Here is a 19914-nt window from a genome sequence, read left to right as displayed (position 1 = left end):
GGAGAGCTTTCTACTGTCTTTCTACCGACGGGGCTATTGAGGTTTATTTTATTATCGCTGAAATATTGATGCCCCCCCAAAATAGTATATTTTCTCTCAGAGCATTTATTTGACTTGGGGACTACTCAAAATGAAAAGAAATAGGGGGCTATGAAGGATATGTTTTGCATTATTCCCCCTTTTTTTTACGACAAATACCTAATGAAAACCCCCGCGAGGGCGATCGAGTCCTGTATTTAATTAAGCCTTTATAAAATATTAACGCGGGAGACAGGGGCGTTTTCTCCCTCAATTCCTGCCTGTTTTGCGAGATGGGTCCTACAGGCTATGGAGCCTGAGTCCTGCATTCGAAGGGAGTAGCAGTTCAGAATGTGCAGTAAAGCCACAGGATACATAGGGATCTGCTAGAATGTCTTCTGGTCACTTTAGAAGAAGTCTTGGCAGATTTATATGGGCTCTTTAAGTTCGTTTGTCGGCCCCTACCGTGTTCATGTTCGTACCACAACTTTAACAACCTTTAGAAATGACTTCTAATTCGAGGGGCCCCTATTCTGTGAAGGGCACGCCATGTGGGGATTGTGTAAATCATTGGTAGCACTGCAGTGTCTTTTGTCATAGTGCTGTTGATGACTACCCTGGAGGGAGGCGAGGGCTTCTCCTCTTCCCTCTCTTACCGGCTGTGAAACTTCTTGATGACTAGAGAGAAAATCTGACATAAGAGAAAGAGCAAAGCCTTGACAATTCTGTAAAGGGTATCCTGTGAAGTGCTGCAAATGTATATAATTAACATGTTGGGATTGGCAGGTTCAAGGCTGTTTTTTAATATGACATTTTGAACATATCATGTTCTTTTGGAGTATGGAATTCTAAATGGACACGGTGTGTTTATCGTCTTTGTAGAATTATCCCTCACTTTCCCTTAATCTTCTCTGATGCTGTGAAATCTGAGTACTACATTCACAGTCAATGAAATCAATGCATTTTATATATATTTTTTAAACAACAACATATACCTCCAAAAAGCGTGAAATCTCAGCTTGACTTTGATTGCCTTAATTGACAGATCCACACGGATTCGGACGAGGGCGAGGGGAACATCAAGTACACCATCTCCGGGGAAGGGGCGGGCACAATCTTCATCATCGACGAGCTGACGGGCGACATCCACGCCACCGAGCGATTGGACCGCGAGCAGCAGAGCTACTACACCCTCAGAGCTCAGGCCCGGGATCGGCTCACCAACCACCTGCTGGAATCCGAGTCAGAGTTCGTCATCAAGGTCCAGGATATCAACGACAGTGAACCCAAGTTCCTGGAAGGGCCATATATCGGGAGTGTGGCGGAGCTTTCACAAATGGGTAAGAGGATAACCGGGGAGGGAGTCTGTATGTGTGAAACAAAATGGGGTGCTGGATTGCAGAATTTGTCAGGCAAAATGTGTTCAGACTTGTGTTCAGGTGTGATCATGATGTGAGGAGTTCACTGTAAGCATCAGAGTTTGAGACGTACCCAGATAAGGGTACGTAGGGAGAAGTGATGGAGACCTACCAAGATAAGGGTATGTAGGGGGAAGTGGTGGGGGCCTTTTTCTATGCAATTCAATCATTTCCTGTCCTCCCAAGTCTTTGATTTGCTCTTGATACATCACTACATTAGGGAACTTATGAGATATACACTGAGTATACCATTCATTAGGAACAACTTCCTACTATTGAGTTGCACTCCCCCCCCCTCCATTTTGCCCTCGGAACAGCCTCAATTCGTCGGGGCATGGACTCTACAAGGTGTCGAAAGCGTTCCACAGGGATGCTGGCCCATGTTGACTTCATTGCTTCCCACGGTTGTGTCAAGTTGGTTGGATGTCTTTTGGGTGGATGACCATTCTTGATACACACGGGAAACTGTTGAGCGGGAAAAACCCAGCGGCGTCACAGGTCTTGACACAAACCGGTGCGCCTGGCACCTACTACCATACCCCGTTCAATGGCACTTCAATATTTTGTATTGCCAATTAACCCTCGGAATGGCACACATACTGTACACAATCCATGTCTCAATTGTCTCAAGGCTTAAAAGTCTGTGTTTAACCTGTCTCCTCCCCTTCATCTACACTGATTGAAGTGGATTGAACAAGTGACATCAATAAGGGATCGTAGCTTTCACCTGGTCAGTCTATGTCATTGAAAGAACAGGTGTTCCTAATGTTTTGTATATTCAGTGTACATTTGAAGAGAAATTTGTAGATGGTACGATTTTTACCCAGGTCAGATTTGGACAATGCTACACAACCCAGTCCCAAGTTAATGATCACCAGAGGTAAAAGTTTGAGAGTTTGTGAGGAAGTGAGAGACATTGTTTATGCCTGTGTGTGATTGTTTTCGATGTACAGCAGAATATTTTTTTGTGTGTATGTGTCAGAGAGAGTCTACTTGTGAGAAAGGGATACTAGGCTAAATGTAATGCTCTCGCCCTCCTTCGCCTCTGATTGGAATTAATTCCTGCTATCGCAGCACGTTTTGGCCCTTTTCTGTCGGCAATGCAAACAGGAGAAAGAGTAGAGACAAAACAGAAGAGAGAGAACAAAAACAATAGAGTGAGTGAGAGGGGAAAGGGAGAATAGTTAACGTTCACACCCTCCCTTCTTCTCCTCCTCCTTGTTCCCCACCTTTCAGTCAAATTACACACTTCATGTTTTATACATTGAGTAGAGTGCCAAGGCTAATGAGAACTGGAGTGCTTAGTCAAGCTTTTCCCTCCATTTTGTTTTCTGGTCATATTTGCTCTTCCTGTAGAACAGGACTGCCCAACCCTGTTACTGGAGAGCTACCGTCCTGTAGGTTTTTGCTCCAACCCTAATCTAGCACACCTGATTCTAATAATTAGCAGGTTGATAAGATGAATCAGGTTAGTAACACCTTGGGTAGGAGCGAGTGACTAACGAAATCAATGGGGACCCACTGGAGGTCAGGGCCCCTGGGCACGTGCCCTTCGTGCCCGGTCGGTAATTCGACCATGATTACTACAAGTTTAGATAGCTGGCTAGACTAATTTACCAATCTAAAAAATGTTAGCTGACATGGGCTAATTGAGTGACTGACATAACATGAGAAAAACTGCTGATGCACAACCAAATTTCGAAATGTCACCTTGTGTATTTTACTATTCTAACTCTCAACAGTAAGTTGAGACCCAGACTGAGTTCCTAAAAACAAGCGTCCGGCGGCCCTAATCGACCGTTTATGTCTGGGGCCGGCCCTGCGCAGGGCACTTAGGGCCACTGCATAGGCCTAGTTGATGGTGGAGTTCACACTTATTATGTAGGCTAAAGTATACATAAATGTCTTCACCTACAGTACTGTATGACTTATTAATAGCAGTAGAAATCCTTTGATGGAACAAGTTGCGTTGTTTATGGAAAATGTGAACTATATGAAGCATTGTGAAATAATGTTGAAGTCAATTTATATTAATTAGAATCATTTTATTTCGCTTTCTAAACAGTTACGGTGGATTTATGGCTTATTACATTTACATTTACATTTACATTTTATTACCATTCAGATTTCATTTGAATATGTCCATTTCAAACTTCAGATGGCTTCTAGTCAGTCATTCTATACAAGTCCCATACATTACATTGCCACCATAGCACCAAGCATTAACATTAACATTTTTATTTTTATTTTTAACATTTGACTAATTGATTTGCAAAAATCATCATTTATTTTTGGAGTCGTTGCACTCTATCAGTGACTGTAACCACTCTACACAGAGACTGTAACCACTCTATCCAGAGACTGTAACCACTCTGTCCAGAGACTGTAACCACTCTATCCAGAGACTGTAACCACTCTATCCAGAGACTGTAACCACTCTACACAGAGACTGTAACCACTCTACACAGAGACTGTAACCACTCTATCCAGAGACTGTAACCACTCTATCCAGAGACTGTAACCACTCTACACAGAGACTGTAACCACTCTATCCAGAGACTGTAACCACTCTATCCAGAGACTGTAACCACTCTATCCAGAGACTGTAACCACTCTATCCAGAGACTGTAACCACTCTACACAGAGACTGTAACCACTCTATCCAGAGACTGTAACCACTCTATCCAGAGACTGTAACAACTCCATCCAGAGACTGTAACCACTCTATCCAGAGACTGTAACCACTCTATCCAGAGACTGTAACCACTCTATCCAGAGACTGTAACCACTCTATCCAGAGACTGTAACCACTCTATCCAGAGACTGTAACCACTCTACACAGAGACTGTAACCACTCTATCCAGAGACTGTAACCACTCTATCCAGAGACTGTAACCACTCTATCCAGAGACTGTAACCACTCTACACAGAGACTGTAACCACTCTATCCAGAGACTGTAACCACTCTGTCCAGAGACTGTAACCACTCTATCCAGAGACTGTAACCACTCTACCCAGAGACTGTAACAACTCCATCCAGAGACTGTAACCACTCTATCCAGAGACTGTAACCACTCTATCCAGAGACTGTAACCACTCTATCCAGAGACTGTAACCACTCTATCCAGAGACTGTAACCACTCTATCCAGAGACTGTAACCACTCTACACAGTGACTGTAACCACTCTATCCAGAGACTGTAACCACTCTATCCAGAGAATGTAACCACTCTACACAGAGACTGTAACCACTCTATCCAGAGACTGTAACAACTCTATCCAGAGACTGTAACCACTCTATCCAGAGAATGTAACCACTCTACACAGAGACTGTGACCACTCTATCCAGAGACTGTAACCACTCTATCCAGAGAATGTAACCACTCTACACAGAGGCTGTAACCACTCTATCCAGAGACTGTAACCACTCTATCCAGAGACTGTAACCACTCTACACAGAGACTGTGACCACTCTATCCAGAGACTGTAACCACTCTATCCAGAGAATGTAACCACTCTACACAGAGACTGTAACCACTCTATCCAGAGAATGTAACCACTCTACACAGAGACTGTAACCACTCTATCCAGAGACTGTAACCACTCTATCCAGAGACTGTAACCACTCCATCCAGAGACTGTAACCACTCTATCCAGAGAATGTAACCACTCTATCCAGAGACTGTAACCACTCTATCCAGAGACTGTAACCACTCTACACAGAGACTGTAACCACTCTATCCAGAGACTGTAACCACTCTATCCAGAGACTGTAACCACTCTACACAGAGACTGTAACCACTCTATCCAGAGACTGTAACCACTCCATCCAGAGACTGTAACTACTCTATCCAGAGACTGTAACCACTCTATCCAGAGAATGTAACCACTCCACCCAGAGACTGTAACCACTCTATCCAGAGACTGTAACCACTCTACACAGAGATTGTAACCACTCTATCCAGAGACTAGTGGCGATCAATGCAGTTTAAGGAGCATGGCCCTATTTCTATTACAGCATATTGGATGACTGTCATTCATGTTCCATTCACCCTGTTCAATGTAACAGCGATAGGTTTAGGCTACTACATGATACTCTAATTTTCATGAGGTTGCTACAACCTAGCCTATGAATGAAAGTTTACAACATAGGTGCACACAGGTCGAGAGAAAAACTTGAGTGACACATTCAATACCGCCTTGCGCACTCTTGACTGCATCTAGCTGATATAAGGTGTAATTATTCATCCAACAGTTACAAAGGTGAGTTTCTATTGGACAAATTCAGGTATGTTTATCCCCGTTTTGTTCCGTTTTGTTCCGTTTAAGAAAAGTTTTTCAACAGAATCGGCGGAATGAATACACCCCTGATCATGAGTAAACACAGTTCACTTTCATAGCAGCCACATTGTATTCCTTCTCGCATCTATGCACTCTCCTCCTCTCACCTTGTCCCTTCGCTTGTGGACATCAATGCACAACATATCAGTGTATGTGACCAGGCTAAAAAACATTTCCAAGCCAAACCATATAATAACCGCTACACACAGCCTACATCGTTGTCACCATATTAGCTAAAGTCAAATCATAGTCAACATAGCTAATAAGACTAACGCGTTAGTAAACCCTCTACAATCATGCAGTATTGTTACAGTGTACAGTCAGTAAGCAGTTTAGGACCTATACCGGCAGACCCCGGTGGCAATAAATTAGTAAAACCAACTAAAGGTGAGTCACCCAGTAAAATATTACTTAAGTAAAAGTATTTGGTTTTAAATATACTTAAGTATCATAAGTAAATGTAATTGCTAAAGTATACTTAAGTATCAAAAGTAAAAGTATGAATAATTTAAAATTACTTATATTAAGCAAACCAGACGGCACAATATTTCTTGTTTTTAGAATTAACGGATACCCAGGGGCACACTCCAACACTCAGACATAATTTACAAATAAAACATTTGTGTTTAGGGAGTCTGTCAGATCAGAGGCAGTAGGGATGACCAGGATTGTTCTCTTGATAAGAATGTGAATTGTTCCATTTTCCTGTCCTGCTAAGCATTGAAAATGTAACAAGTACTTTTGGGTGTCATGGAAAATGTATGGAGTAAAACGTACATTATTTTCTTTAGGAATGTAGTGAAGTAAAAGTAAAAGTTGTCAAAAATAGAAATAGTAAAGTAAAGTACAGATATCCCAAAAAACGACTTAAGTAGTATTTAAAAGTATTTTTACTTAAGTACTTTTCCCCACTGCTAGAGCTAGGGAATAAGGTGCCATTTGGGACACATCTTCAGCCAGTAGAATGCACACACTCGCTGTGCTGTTTCATGGCCTTGGTGGAAAGCTGTTGTGTAATAATAATAAGAGGAGAGTAATCACGAGGCAGCCTGCGGCATATTCATTTTCACTTATCGCTGCTGTCATGTTCTTCCTAAGATGTCCCTGCCATAGCTCATGGCCCTTACAAGAGAGAGCCTGTGAACCAAAATACATTTGTTTACATATCATTCAAAGTCTGCTCGTTGTTTCAGATCGGTTAACGCCGAGGAGGAGAGGAGGGGAGAATAAACTAGGCCTGTCAGGTCGAAGATGAATTCCGAGAGATCATTCGGCGTTGTCCTGCGAAAACATGGTCTGGCTAATGAAATCTGAGTCTTAAATGAAATTTGCGTCGTGACGGTGATTGAATTTTGCACTGAGCCGCATGAATGTCTTCATGTTCGGACCATTGGTTGAACAGGGATAGAGTCAGTCTGTGGCACAGGCTGTTTCACCTCTGTATTAAGGGTCCTGTGAGGATGGTGGAACATGTTCTATGTAGTTAGGTGTTGCAGGAAATGTAATACAGCTTATACTTTCAAACTCATCATACTCAGACCTTACCAGAGATATGCTTGATTTTTCAATTCCACCAGGATTCTACCAAATACAGATCCATGATAAGGGATCAAAAGGTTGATAAAGATGATGAATACTGTCAGAACTATAGTGGTAGAGTTAGCATTAGCATATTTTTTGTGCTATTCTCTTTGTCCACCTATGGTACGTCCATGGGTTCTGTAGTGTCCTACTGTATAATGTAGCTGCCCTATTATGCACTCATGTATCTGTTACTGGGTAAAAGCAGCAGCTACCGCAGCAAATTGTGGCTAGCTGCGGGGTCAGCCAGTTGGTTCAATGCTAATGCCAGAAGCGAGTGCTAACGGTAGCCTGAGAGAGCCCTCCACACAATGAAGGCTTCTATCTATGCCTTTTTGATTAATGTCTGTTCAATTTAAAAACACCAGGCCATCATCTCTCTCTATGGATTTTTTTATTTCTTTTCTTAATAAAATGGCCCCGGCATTATTGTAAATTATGCGGCCGTGTTAAAAGGTAATGTTACCTACCGCTGTCCATTTGCGAGCCGCGGCAGTCGTCCATTTAAAGTCCAAAAGCCATAGCTACTTTTCACATAGGTCTAATTTGGCTTTAACAAAAACAGTGATTAAATGTCGAGATGGACCTTTCTGAAAGAGGAGATTTCATTCACACAGTCCACTCAGAAGTTGGTAATGGTAAACAAACTACCGTAGGTCTACTAGCTCGGTGTTGTGGAGGTGGTTCAAGCTTGAGGGTGCGGAGGTAGTTAAGTGCTCACAGTGTGCCAGCTAGGCATTGCTTATGCGACTGAGAGGGTTTGTATGGTTTGTCTTTCCAAGTGGTGTGCTCAAGATGGAAAAACCCACTTTACTGAAAAAGATAATGTATTATATATGATGTGCACATACTGTACTGATGCATGCAGGGCAGTGTGTATATCTCTGTTTGTGCGTGTTTATGGATTGTATACAGCAGTGACTCGACCAGTGTGAATACAGTTCTGAAAAAACATCACTTGAAAAATAATAATGGTACTTTGCATCGCCAATGGCTTTTCAGTACACCACACAATTGACTTGCTGGAGATACAGTGGGGAGAACAAGTATTTGATACACTGCCGATTTTGCAGGTTTTCCTACTTACAAAGCATGTAGACGTCTGTAATTTTTATCATAGGTACACTTAAACTGTGAGAGACGGAATCTAAAACAAAAATCCAGAAAATCACATTGTATGATTTTTAAGTAATTAATTTGCATTTTATTGCATGACATAAGTATTTGATACATCAGAAAAGCAGAACTTAATATTTGGTACAGAAACCATTGTTTGCAATTACAGAGATCATACGTTTCCTGTAGGTCTTGACCAGGTTTGCACACACTGCAGCAGGGATTTTGGCCCACTCCTCCATACAGACCTTCTCCAGGTCCTTCAGGTTTCGGGGCTGTCGCTGGGCAATATGGACTTTCAGCTCCCTCCAAAGATTTTCTATTGGGTTCAGGTCTGGAGTCCAGGACCTTGAGATGCTTCTTACGGAGCCACTCCTTAGTTGCCCTGGCTGTGTGTTTCGGGTCGTTGTCATGCTGGAAGACCCAGCCACGACCCATCTTCAATGCTCTTACTAAGGCAAGGAGGTTGTTGGCCAAGATCTCGCGATACATGGCCCCATCCATCCTCCCTTCAATATGGTGCAGTCGTCCTGTCCCCTTTGCAGAAAAGCATCCCCAAAGAATGATGTTTCCACCTCCATGCTTCACGGTTGGGATGGTGTTCTTGGGGTTGTACTCATCCTTCTTCTTCCTCCAAACACGGCGAGTGGAGTTTAGACCAAAAAGCTATATTTTTGTCTCATCAGACCACATGACCTTCTCCCATTCCTCCTCTGGATCATCCAGATGGTCATTGGCAAACTTCAGACGGGCCAGGACATGCGTTGGTTTGAGCAGGGGGACCTTGCGTGCGCTGCAGGATTTTAATCCATGACGGCGTAGTGTGTTACTAATGGTTTTCTTTGAGACTGTGGTCCCAGCTCTCTTCAGGTCATTGACCAGGTCCTGCCGTGTACTTCTGGGCTGATCCCTCACCTTCCTCGTGATCATTGATGCCCTACGAGGTGAGATCTTGCATGGAGCCCCAGACCGAGGGTGATTGACCGTCATCTTGAACTTTTCAATTTTCTAATAATTGCGCCAACAGTTGTTGCCTTCTCACCAAGCTGCTTGCCTATTGTCCTGTAGCCCATCCCAGCCTTGTGCAGGTCTACAATTTTATCCCTGATGTCCTTACACAGCTCTCTGGTCTTGGCCATTGTGGAGAGGTTGGAGTCTGTTTGATTGAGTGTGTGGACAGGTGTCTTTTATACAGTTAACGAGTTCAAACAGGTGCAGTTAATACAGGTAATGAGTGGAGAACAGGAGGGCTTCTTAAAGAAAAACTAACAGGTCTGTGAGAGCCGGAATTCTTACTGGTTGGTAGGTGATCAAATACTTATGTCATGCAATAAAATGCAAATTAATTACTTAAAAATCATACAATGTGATATTCTGGATTTTTGTTTTAGATTCCGTCTCTCACAGTTGAAGTGTACCTATGATAAAAATTACAGACCTCTACATGCTTTGTAAGTAGGAAAACCTGCAAAATCGGCAGTGCATCAAATACTTGTTCTCCCCACTGTATGTGTTTGGGACATAGATTTTTCAACTTTTAAACAAACTCCAGTCTTTTAGTTTTTTTGCTGACAATTTGAAAATAACATATTGAGAGGGGCTCTTCCTTTTGTTAGCGCTATAGAAAGAGAAGCCATTAATATTTGAATGGGATCCATCTCCCCGCTCCTTCGGACCATGGCAGCCAAAGTAGGGGTTTAAATATTTAGCTTTTGGTTCATACACCATGCCTAGAGTTTCAAAAACTTGCGCTACATAAAAAAGTGATGTCAAACTTGTTCTGTACATTTTCTCAACAATCCACAGCACTATCGGGAATTGTATTTCTTACATTTGTTTATCAAGAACAAACAATGATGGACTTGAGGCAAAATTGCAGTTTGTGTCTGTAAAGGCCCAATGCAGCCGTTTTTATATCAATATCAAATCATTTCTGGGTAACAATGAAGTTTCTTACTGTAATAGATTTCCATTAAAATTGGCTAAAATTGCTTTTTAGCTAAAATATATTTCTCAAGCAAGGGTTTTCGCTAGGACTGTCTGAGAGGAAAATGAAAACTAGCTGTTATTGGCAGAAAGGTTTGGAACTCTCTTTGTTATTGGTCTATTAACCAATTTACCACATGGTGATGTCACAATGGAAAGCCGAAACTCAAACCTGCTGATTAGAAGGTCCCGTGTAGATTGTATTTTCAACCAGCAACTATCAGGATATAACACTGATCGAATGGTTTCACACTTTTACAGTGTTATTGTACAGAGGCTGATGGAACTATGTTATACAACACAGGAAAAGCAGAATTTTGACTGCACTGAGACTTTAAAATGTCACCCTCAGACATGCAACATAGGCTGCATTTATACAGGCTAACTAATTTTGATATTTTTCCACTAATCAGATCAACTATTTTGCCATAGAGCCTCCAAGTAGATCTATAATACAAGTTCTATATATCCATGTGGATCAAAAGTATAAAATACAAACTTCATTGGACAATGATCATTAGTGTTAATCCACACGACCTCTAACATGTCTTCCAATTATCTCTGACCCCTAATCCCCAAAAGGTCACGTTACTTGAGCTAACAGAAAAGGTGAACCTTACATTCTGCACGGTAACAACCTTACTTGTAGAGCTGTATCAACTTTCCCAGGGCCTTCAATTAGAACAGATCTGGGTTCAAATACTATTTGAAATCTTGCAAATGATTTGAGCATTTGCCCTAGCCTGCATGAAGTGCCGGATAACAAACTGGACGAGCTCCATTCGAGACTATCCTATCAATGGGACCTGAAGAACTGTAATATCCTATGTTTCTCTGAGTCGTGGCTGAACAAGGACATGGATAATATATATCGCTTTTAACAGTTTGTAGCTCAAACCATTCGGACTCCAGAGACGTTTTTGTAAAAAAGACCCGGCCCCGGGCCCTTTGGGGATCCGCCGATGTCTGTAAGACCTTAAAACAGGTTAACATTCACAAGGCCGCAGATTACCAGGATACAAGTGTCTTCACTGACATTTTCAACCTCTCCCTGACCCAGTCTGTAATACCAACATGTTTCAAGCAGACCACCATAGCCCCTGTGCCCAAGATCGTCAAGGTAACCTGTCTAAATGATTATCGCCCCGTAGCACTCAGATCTGTAGCTCACATCAACACTATCATCCCAGACACCCTGGACCCACTCCGATTCGCGTACTGCCCCAACAGATCAACAGATGACGCAATCTCTATTGCACTCCACACTGTCCTCTCCCACCTGCACAAGAGGAACAACCATGTGAGAATGCTGTTCATGGACTACAGCTCAGCGTTCAACACCATAGTGCCCTCCAAGTTCATCTAAGCTAAGGACCCTGGGACTGAACACATTACTCTGCAACTGGATCCTGGACTTCCTGACGGGACGCCCCCAGGTGGCGAGGGTAGGCAACAACACATTCGCCATGCTGACCGTCAACACGGACATCCAAGACATCTATACAAGGCGGTGTCAAAAGAAGGCCCTAAAAATTGTTAAAGACTTCAGCCACCCAAATCATATACTTTTTTTCTCTGCTATCGCATGGCAAGCGATACCGATGCCCCTGAACAACTTCTTCCCCCAAGCCATAAGACTACTAAATAGTTAGTCCGGGTAGCTATTTGCTTAACTACTTAACTATCTGCATCGACCCTTTTTGCACTAACTTTTTTGACTCATCACATACGCTGCTAATACTGTTGTTATCTATCCTGATAATACAATGAACCCAGGTCTGGTAGAAAAAGCAAGGAAGCATTTCTCCAATTGCTAAATTTTTTTGTCATACGTGTATATGCGCTTGCAGTTGTTGGACTATTTTATCGGTCAATCAAGCACAGATAAAGAATTTGAAAATACTTCAAATAGTATTTGAACCCAGGTCTGGTAAAGAAACAAGGAAATTGCTCAAATTGTAGTCATTTGTGTGTATGCTTTTAAGACATACAGTGCATTTGGAATGTATTCAGACCCCTTGATTTGTTATTCTAAAATTGATTAAATAGTTGTTTTCCCCTCATCAATCTACACACAATACCCCATAATGACAAAGCAAAAACAGATTTTTAGAAATTTTAGCAAATGTATAAATAAAAATGGAAATATCACATTTACATAAGTATTCAGACCCTTTACTCAGTACTTTGTTGAAGCACTTTTGGCAGCGATTACAGCATTGAGTCTTCTTGGGTATGACACTACAAGCTTGGCACACCTGTATTTGGGGAGTTCCTCCCATTCTTCTCGGCAGATCCTCTCAAGCTCTGTCAGGTTGGATGGGGAGCGTCGCTGCACAGCTATTTTCAGGTCTCTTCAGAGATGTTTGATCGGGTTCAAGTCCGGGCTCTGGCTGGGCCACTCAAGGACACTCAAAGACACTCAAAGACTTGTCCCAAATCCACTCCTATGTTGTCTTGGCTTTGTGCTTAGGTTCGTTGTCCTGTTGGAAGGTGAACCTTCGCCCCAGTCTGAGGTCCTGAGCGCTCCGGAGCAGGTTTTCATCAAGGATCTCTCTGTACTTTGCTCCGTTCATCTTTCCCTCGATCTAGTCTCCAAGTCCCTGCCACTGAAAAATCCCCACAGCATAATGCTGCCACCACCATACTTCACTGTAGGGATGGTGGCAGGTTTCCTCCAGACGTCTCTTGGCATTCAGGCCTAGGTTTCATCAGACCAGAGAATCTAGTTTCTCATGGTCTGAGAGTCCTTTAGTTGCCTTTTGTCAAATTCCAAGCGGGCTGTCATATGCCTTTTACTGAGGAGTGGCTTCCGTCTGGCCACTCTTCCATAAAGGCCTGATTGGTGGAGTGCTGCAGAGATGGTTGTCCTTCTGGAAGGTTATCCCATCTCCACAGAGGAACTCTGGAGCTCTGTCAGCGTGACCATCTGGTTCTTGGTCACCTCCCTGACCAAGGCCCTTCTCCCCCGATTGCTCAGTTTGGCCGGGCGGCCAGCTCTAGGAAGAGTCTTGGTGGTTCCAAACTTCTTCCATTTAAGAATGATGGAGGCCACTGTGTTCTTGGGGACCTTCAATGCTGCAGACATTTTTTGTTACCGTTACCCAGATCTGTGCCTCGACACAATCCTGTCTCGGAGCTTACGGACAATTCCTTCGACATCATGGCTTGGTTTTTTGCTCTGACATGCACTGTCAACTGTGGGACCTTATATAGACAGGTGTGTGTGCCTTTCCAAATCATGTCCAATCAATTTAATTTAAAACAGGTGGACTCCAATTAAGTTGTAGAAACATCTCAAGGATGATCAATGGAAACAGGATGCACCTGAATTTCGAGTCTCATAGCAAAGGGTCTGAATACTTATGTAAATAAGGTATTTCTGTTTTTATTTTTAATAAATGTGCTAAAAAAAATAAAAACCTGTTTTTGCTTTGTCATTATAGGCTATTGTGTGTAGATTGATGAGGGGAAAAACAAATTTAATCCATTTTAGAATAAGGCTGTAACGTAATAAAATGTGGAAAAAGTCAACGGGTCTGAATACTTTCCGAATTAGCTGTATTTGCACACGAGTCACACTCACAGTGACCCCAAAGTGGTCATTTGAGCATGGCGGGTAGTAGGTTCAATTCCCAGGTCCACCCATACGTAAAAATGTATGCATGCATGACTCTAAGTCGCTTTGGGAAAAAAGCGTCTGCTAAATTGCATATATTATTATATGATTTATTATATTAAAGATCAACACAGTCAGACACCGTCTCAGACTGGAGCATCAGTGGGTGAACATTGCGTGAACGTTTTCGCTGCGTTAATCCTGTGATTGATGTGGTTCTCTTCTAAGGGGACCCTGGCCAGCAAAGAGAAGCCAGGACATGAGATTCGTGTCACAGCCATCTAACCCCTACCTGATGCTGCATGTGTTGACTGGCAGGGGACAGCACAGGTCTTAGGGTAGAGCACAGATCATCAGATCATGAGAGAGGCTTCCCACAGCAGGTCTAGTAGAGACTAAAGTAAGCATATGGTCATATAACCTTTCTATGCTGTGGAGCGCTGTAGATTGCGGAGGTCACTGTCATGATAGCACCCGCCTATCCAGGCTAAGTGCAGGTGAGACATGAAATGAGAGTGATCATAGTGAAGAGGAATGGGACGGGGCGACCGCGTCCCTCGATCAATACGGCCCACATCCAAGTCTATTTGTTAGCCCAGGAACATCCAGTGTTACAGACTCAACCCCTACGTCGTAACTCATTGATTTTGACGTGTCTGAAGTTGCCGAGCATGAATAGACATGGAAGTGGGGAAGTCTGATGTGTCACCTGGGAGAGCTGGATGGACAAAGGCAGAGCAGGCATATCCACTTTCAAGGGACATTTTTCATGCCTTGAGTGACATAACCCAGACATTTTAGTTGTGGCAGTATTTTGGATGTACAGTATTGCTCTCATCTAAGGAATATTAAACTGATGCACTCTGCCTGGACCCTTTTTCATCCTAAGAACCGTTTTATGGAAGAAAGGGTTCTTTGATTCTTTGGAAGGCAAGAAGGGTTCTACATAGAACCCTTCTGAATCAGAATAAGCTTTTTATTGTATTTTTTTTCTTTTTTTTAAATCGTGCCTGAGCATTAGTGTTTGTCTCAGTGTTTAAACTTTAACATCAGCAGTTTGATTAATTTAATACAAAGAATTGGTGTGAGCGTGTTTTAAACTGTACCTACACTACATGACCAAAAGTATGTGGACACCAGCTCTTCGAACACCTCATTCCAAAATCATGGGCATTAATATGGAGTTGGTTTTTGCTGCTATAACAGCCTCCACTCTTCTGGGAAGGCTTTCCACTAGATGTTGGAACATTGCTGCGGGGACTTGCTTCCATTCAGCCACAAGAGCATTAGTGAGGTTGGGCACTGATGTTGGGCGATTAGGCCTGGCTCGCAGTCAGCGATCCCGAAGGTGTTCGCCGGGGTTGAGGTCAGGGCTCTGTGCAGGCCAGTCAAGTTCTTCCACACTGATCTCAACAAACCATTTCTGTATGGACCTCGCTTTGTGCATGGGGGCATTGTCATGCTGAAACAGGAAAGGGCCTACCCCAAACTGTTGCCACAAAGTTGGAAGCACAGAATCGTCTAGAATGTCATTTTATGCTGTAGCGTTCAGATTTCCCTTCACTGGAACTAAGGGGCCTAGCCCGAACCATGAATAACAGCCCCACACCATTATTCCTCCTCCACCAAACTTTACAGTTGGTACTATGCATTCGGGCAGGTAGCGTTCTCCTGGCATCCACCAAACCCAGATTTGTCCGTCGGACTGCCAGATGGTGAAGCGTGATTAATCACTCCAGAGAATGCGCTTCCACTGCTCCAGAGTCCAATGGCGGCGAGCTTTACACCACTCCAGCTGACTCTTGGTGATCTTAGGCTTGTGTGCGGTTGCTCGGCCATGGAAACCCACCTTAATTAATTGTTAACTCATAGACATACGAGATACCAGACCCGGGCTCAGGGATGGCTAACTCTGGAGATCCCTTCGATCTCCACAGAGTTAGGTAAACCTGCTTTTGTTTTTTTTTGCAGTTTACTTGTGGAATAATCTCCAAGACTCCCTAAAATTGGATGAATCGGTCAAATCAAATCAAATCAAATGTATTCATAAAGCCCTTTTTACATCAGCAGATGTCACAAAGTGCTTATACAGAAACCCAGCCTAAATCCCCAAACAGCAAGCAATGCAGATGTAGAAGCATGGTAGCTTGGAAGAAACCTTGAGAGGAACCAGGCTATGAGGGGTGGCCAGTCCTCTTCTGGCTGTGCCGGGTGGAGATTATAAGAGTACATGGCCAGTAAGGCCAGATCGTTCTTCAAGATGTTCAAACATTCATAGATGACCAGCAGGGTCAGATAATAATCACAGTTGGCTTTTCATAGCCGAGCATTTAGAGGTTGAGACAGCAGGTGCGGTAGAGAGAGAGAGAGCGAGGGGGGGAGGGAGGGATAGAGAGAGGGTCGAAAACAGGAGGTCCGGGACAAGATAGCACGTCCGGTGAACAGGTCAGGGTTCCAGAGTCGCAGGCAGAACAGTTGAAACTGGAGCAGCAGCATGACAAGGTAGCACAACTGGGGACAGCAAGGAGTCATCCGGCCAGGTAGTTCTGAGGCATTGTCCTAGGGCTCAGGTCCTCAGAGAGAGAGAGAGAGGGAGAGAGGGAGAGAGGGAGGGAGGGAGGGAGAGAGAGAGAGAGAGAGAGAGAGAGAGAGAGAGAGAGAGAGAGAGAGAGAGAGAGAGAGAGAGAGAGAGAGAGAGAGAGAGAGGGGATCATTAGAGGGAGCATACTTAATTTCACACAGGACTCCAGATAAGACTGGATAATTTCACCAGATAGGACAGACTGACCCTAGCCCCCCAGCACATAGACTATTGCAGCATAGGTACAGGAGGCTGAGACAGGGTGGGTAAGCGACACTGTGGCCCCGTTCAACAATACCCCCGGACAGGGCCAACCAGGCAGGATATAACACCACCCACTTTGCCAAAGCACAGCCCCCACACCACTAGAGGGATATCAACAGACCACCAACTTACTACCCTGAGACAAGGCTGAGTATAGCCCACGAAGATCTCCTCCACTGCACGAGCCCGAGGGGGGCGCAAAACCGGATAGGAAGATCACGTCAGTGACTCAACTCACTCAAGGGATGCACCCCTCCTAGGGACGGCATGGAATAGCACTAGTAAGCCAGTGACTCAGCCCCCGTAATAGGGTCAGAGGCAGAGAATCCCAGTGGAGAGAAGGGAGCCGGCCAGGCAGAGACAGCAAGGGCGGTTCGTCACCCCAGTGCCTTGCCGTTCACCTTCGCACCCCTGGGCCAGACTACACTCAATCATAGGACCTACTGAAGAGATGAGTCTTCAGTAAAGACTTAAAGGTTGAGACCGAGTGTGCGTCTCTCACATGGATAGGCAGACCATGCCATACAAATGGAGCTCTATAGGAGAAAGCCCTGCCTCCAGCTGTTTGCTTTGAAATTCTAGGGACAATAAGGAGGCCTGCGTCTTGTGACCGTAGTGTACGTGTAGGTATGTACAACAGGACTAAATCAGAGAGATAGGTAATAGCAAGTCCATTTAATACTTTGTAGGTTAGCAGTAAAACCTTGAAATCATCCCAAGCCTTAACAGGAAGCTAGCACTGGAATATTGTGATCAAATTTTTTGGTTCTAGTCAAGATTCTTGCAGGCGTATTTAGCACTAACTGAAGTTTATTTTGTGCTTTATCCGGACGGCCGGAGAGTAGAGCATTGCAGTAGTCTAATCTAGAAGTGACAAAAGCATGGATTAGCTTTTCTGCATCATTTTTGGACAAAAAGTTAAAGAATTTTGCAATGTTACAAAGATGGAAAAAAGCTGCCCTTGAAATATTATTCATATGTTCATCAAAAGAGAGATCAGGGTCCAGAGTAACGCCGAGGTCCTTCACTGTTTTTTTTTGGACGACTGTACAACTATCATGATTAATTTTCAGATCAAACAGCAGATCTCTTTGTTTCTTGGGACCTAGAACTAGCATATCTCTTTTGTCCGAGTTAAAAAATAAAGCTTTTGCCACCTTCTACTTCCTTATATCTGAAACACAGGCTTCCAGGGTAGGCAATTTTGGGGCTTCACCATGTCTCATTTAAATGTACAGCTGTGTGTCATCCACATAGTAGTGAAAGTTGACATTGTGTTTCCAAATGACATCACCAAGAGGTAGAATATATAGTGAAAACAATAGTGGTCTAAAACGGAACCTTTAGGAACACGGAAACGTACAATTGATTTGTCAGAGGACAAACCATCCACAGAGACGAACTGATATCTTTCTGACAGAGGGGTAACCATTTATAGAGGGGTAGCACAAATCACCTAACAACCACACCAGGCGTCATGTTGGAAGACCAGAATAAGTCTGGTGGAAGTCCGTTTTGCTACCCCTGGAAACATCGGGAAGAAAGCCCATTATTTTGAGGCAGTGGGAGAACGTATTCAAGTAAGTAAATATATTTAGAAAATGATTTTAAAAACGATGTATTATTACTACCGAAACATAGTGTGCAGGCTATCTCAAATGAGCTGCTAACTTAACCCTCCCGTTGTCCTAGGGTCAAAATGACCCGCCACTGTTTTGAACCAACTTTATTTAATTTTTATATTTTTGGGATCATTTGTGAGAAGGAGGCAGTGAGACTTCAAAGAAAGTATCACTGCCTCCTTCTCACAAATGAGCTAGCTAACTTTACATACTGTATAGCTAGCTAAGTGAATTACATATCACCAGCTAGCTAACTTCATATTAGCTAGTTAGCTATCTTGATGTATTTATCATTGTAAATTAAAAACACAAACTCAAAATGCATAGCTAGCTAAAAGCCATGGAAGAGGGTGAAAGGATTAGCAACTCCAGCTGTCAGAGAAGGGCAGCTGTCAGAGGAGAGAGTAGACTACGCTGGATAGGCATTATGAAAAGATTCTCCAGTTCCAGTCCCTAGAGAGAAAAACTATGAGGACAGAGATATAGAAACGTAATATTCAGTGTTGTCTAATTTGAGTGTAATGAAGCCTGTTTCTTTGTGATGTTTTCTGTTGTCAGATACAGAGAGCTGTGAAACCCTGTCTGCAGATGAAGAGGTCCAAATTAATGTCCCAAAAGTATAAGGGTACATTCTTGTAGACCAGTGGTCAATAACCTTTTCTGAGTCAAGATCACTTTCCGTGTCAAAATGCAAGCCGAGATCTATCGCTCAGATTTTTTTTAAAGCATGTCTTAAAAAACATAAGCCTATGCAACATTAACCAATTGTGCAGTAGGCTATAGGCCCAATACATTATCACTGCATATTGGCTACACTTGAATTGCCCTGCCAATGTTCTTCTCAGACCATTCTGAAATTATATTTAAACATTCTAGGTACATGATCACACTGGTAATATATAATTTGTTGAATTACTTGTGAGGCACAGCTGAGTGAGCATAATCATTTGCTTTTTTTTTTTTTTTACTGGACTGATGGCCTGCGTCTGATGGTCAGTCTGAGGGGAGAGAGGGAGCAGCGGTGAGGCTGCCTCTCACCTGATTCACCGTACAGCCTCTCTCCCTCACTCAGCTGAGATGAAAAAACGTAAGTCGCAATGCATTATTTCTGCCTCATGCACCAATTAATATTGTTACTCCTATGAGCAGATAAAGTGTAATACATCCTCAATATTAAAAAAGACAAGCTGCAAATAACAACTCAAGTTTATCGAAACGCGCATTTTATGGCTTATAAAACTGTTCAACAAAATGTTGACAGTGTTGAATAACAACTTAAACAGCAGCTCTTTGCTGTATTAGTTGAGTCTCTCTCTAGTCATGGTTTTAAAAGTTTTGAAATCTCACATTATCAACTTTGCTGTGCGTT

General features: G+C 43.1%; 1 protein-coding gene across 1 annotated transcript in view; it reads left to right on the top strand.

Annotated features, from left to right (window-relative positions):
- cdh22 (cadherin 22) overlaps positions 1-19914 on the top strand; it is a gene marked incomplete at both ends in the record, with an annotated part of 123041 nt that overhangs the window by 12690 nt on the left and 90437 nt on the right. Inside the window, one exon of the mRNA XM_084166902.1 lies at positions 1064-1358. Coding sequence (XP_084023028.1) covers positions 1064-1358 — 295 coding nt within the window. The remainder of the gene's footprint in view (positions 1-1063; positions 1359-19914) is intronic.

This window comes from Coregonus lavaretus (assembly GCF_964263955.1).
Source record: "Coregonus lavaretus genome assembly, chromosome: 8".
Taxonomy (NCBI): Eukaryota; Metazoa; Chordata; class Actinopteri; order Salmoniformes; family Salmonidae; genus Coregonus; species Coregonus lavaretus.
Note: the sequence above shows the minus strand (reverse complement) of the source record. Positions and strands in the feature narration are given on the sequence as shown.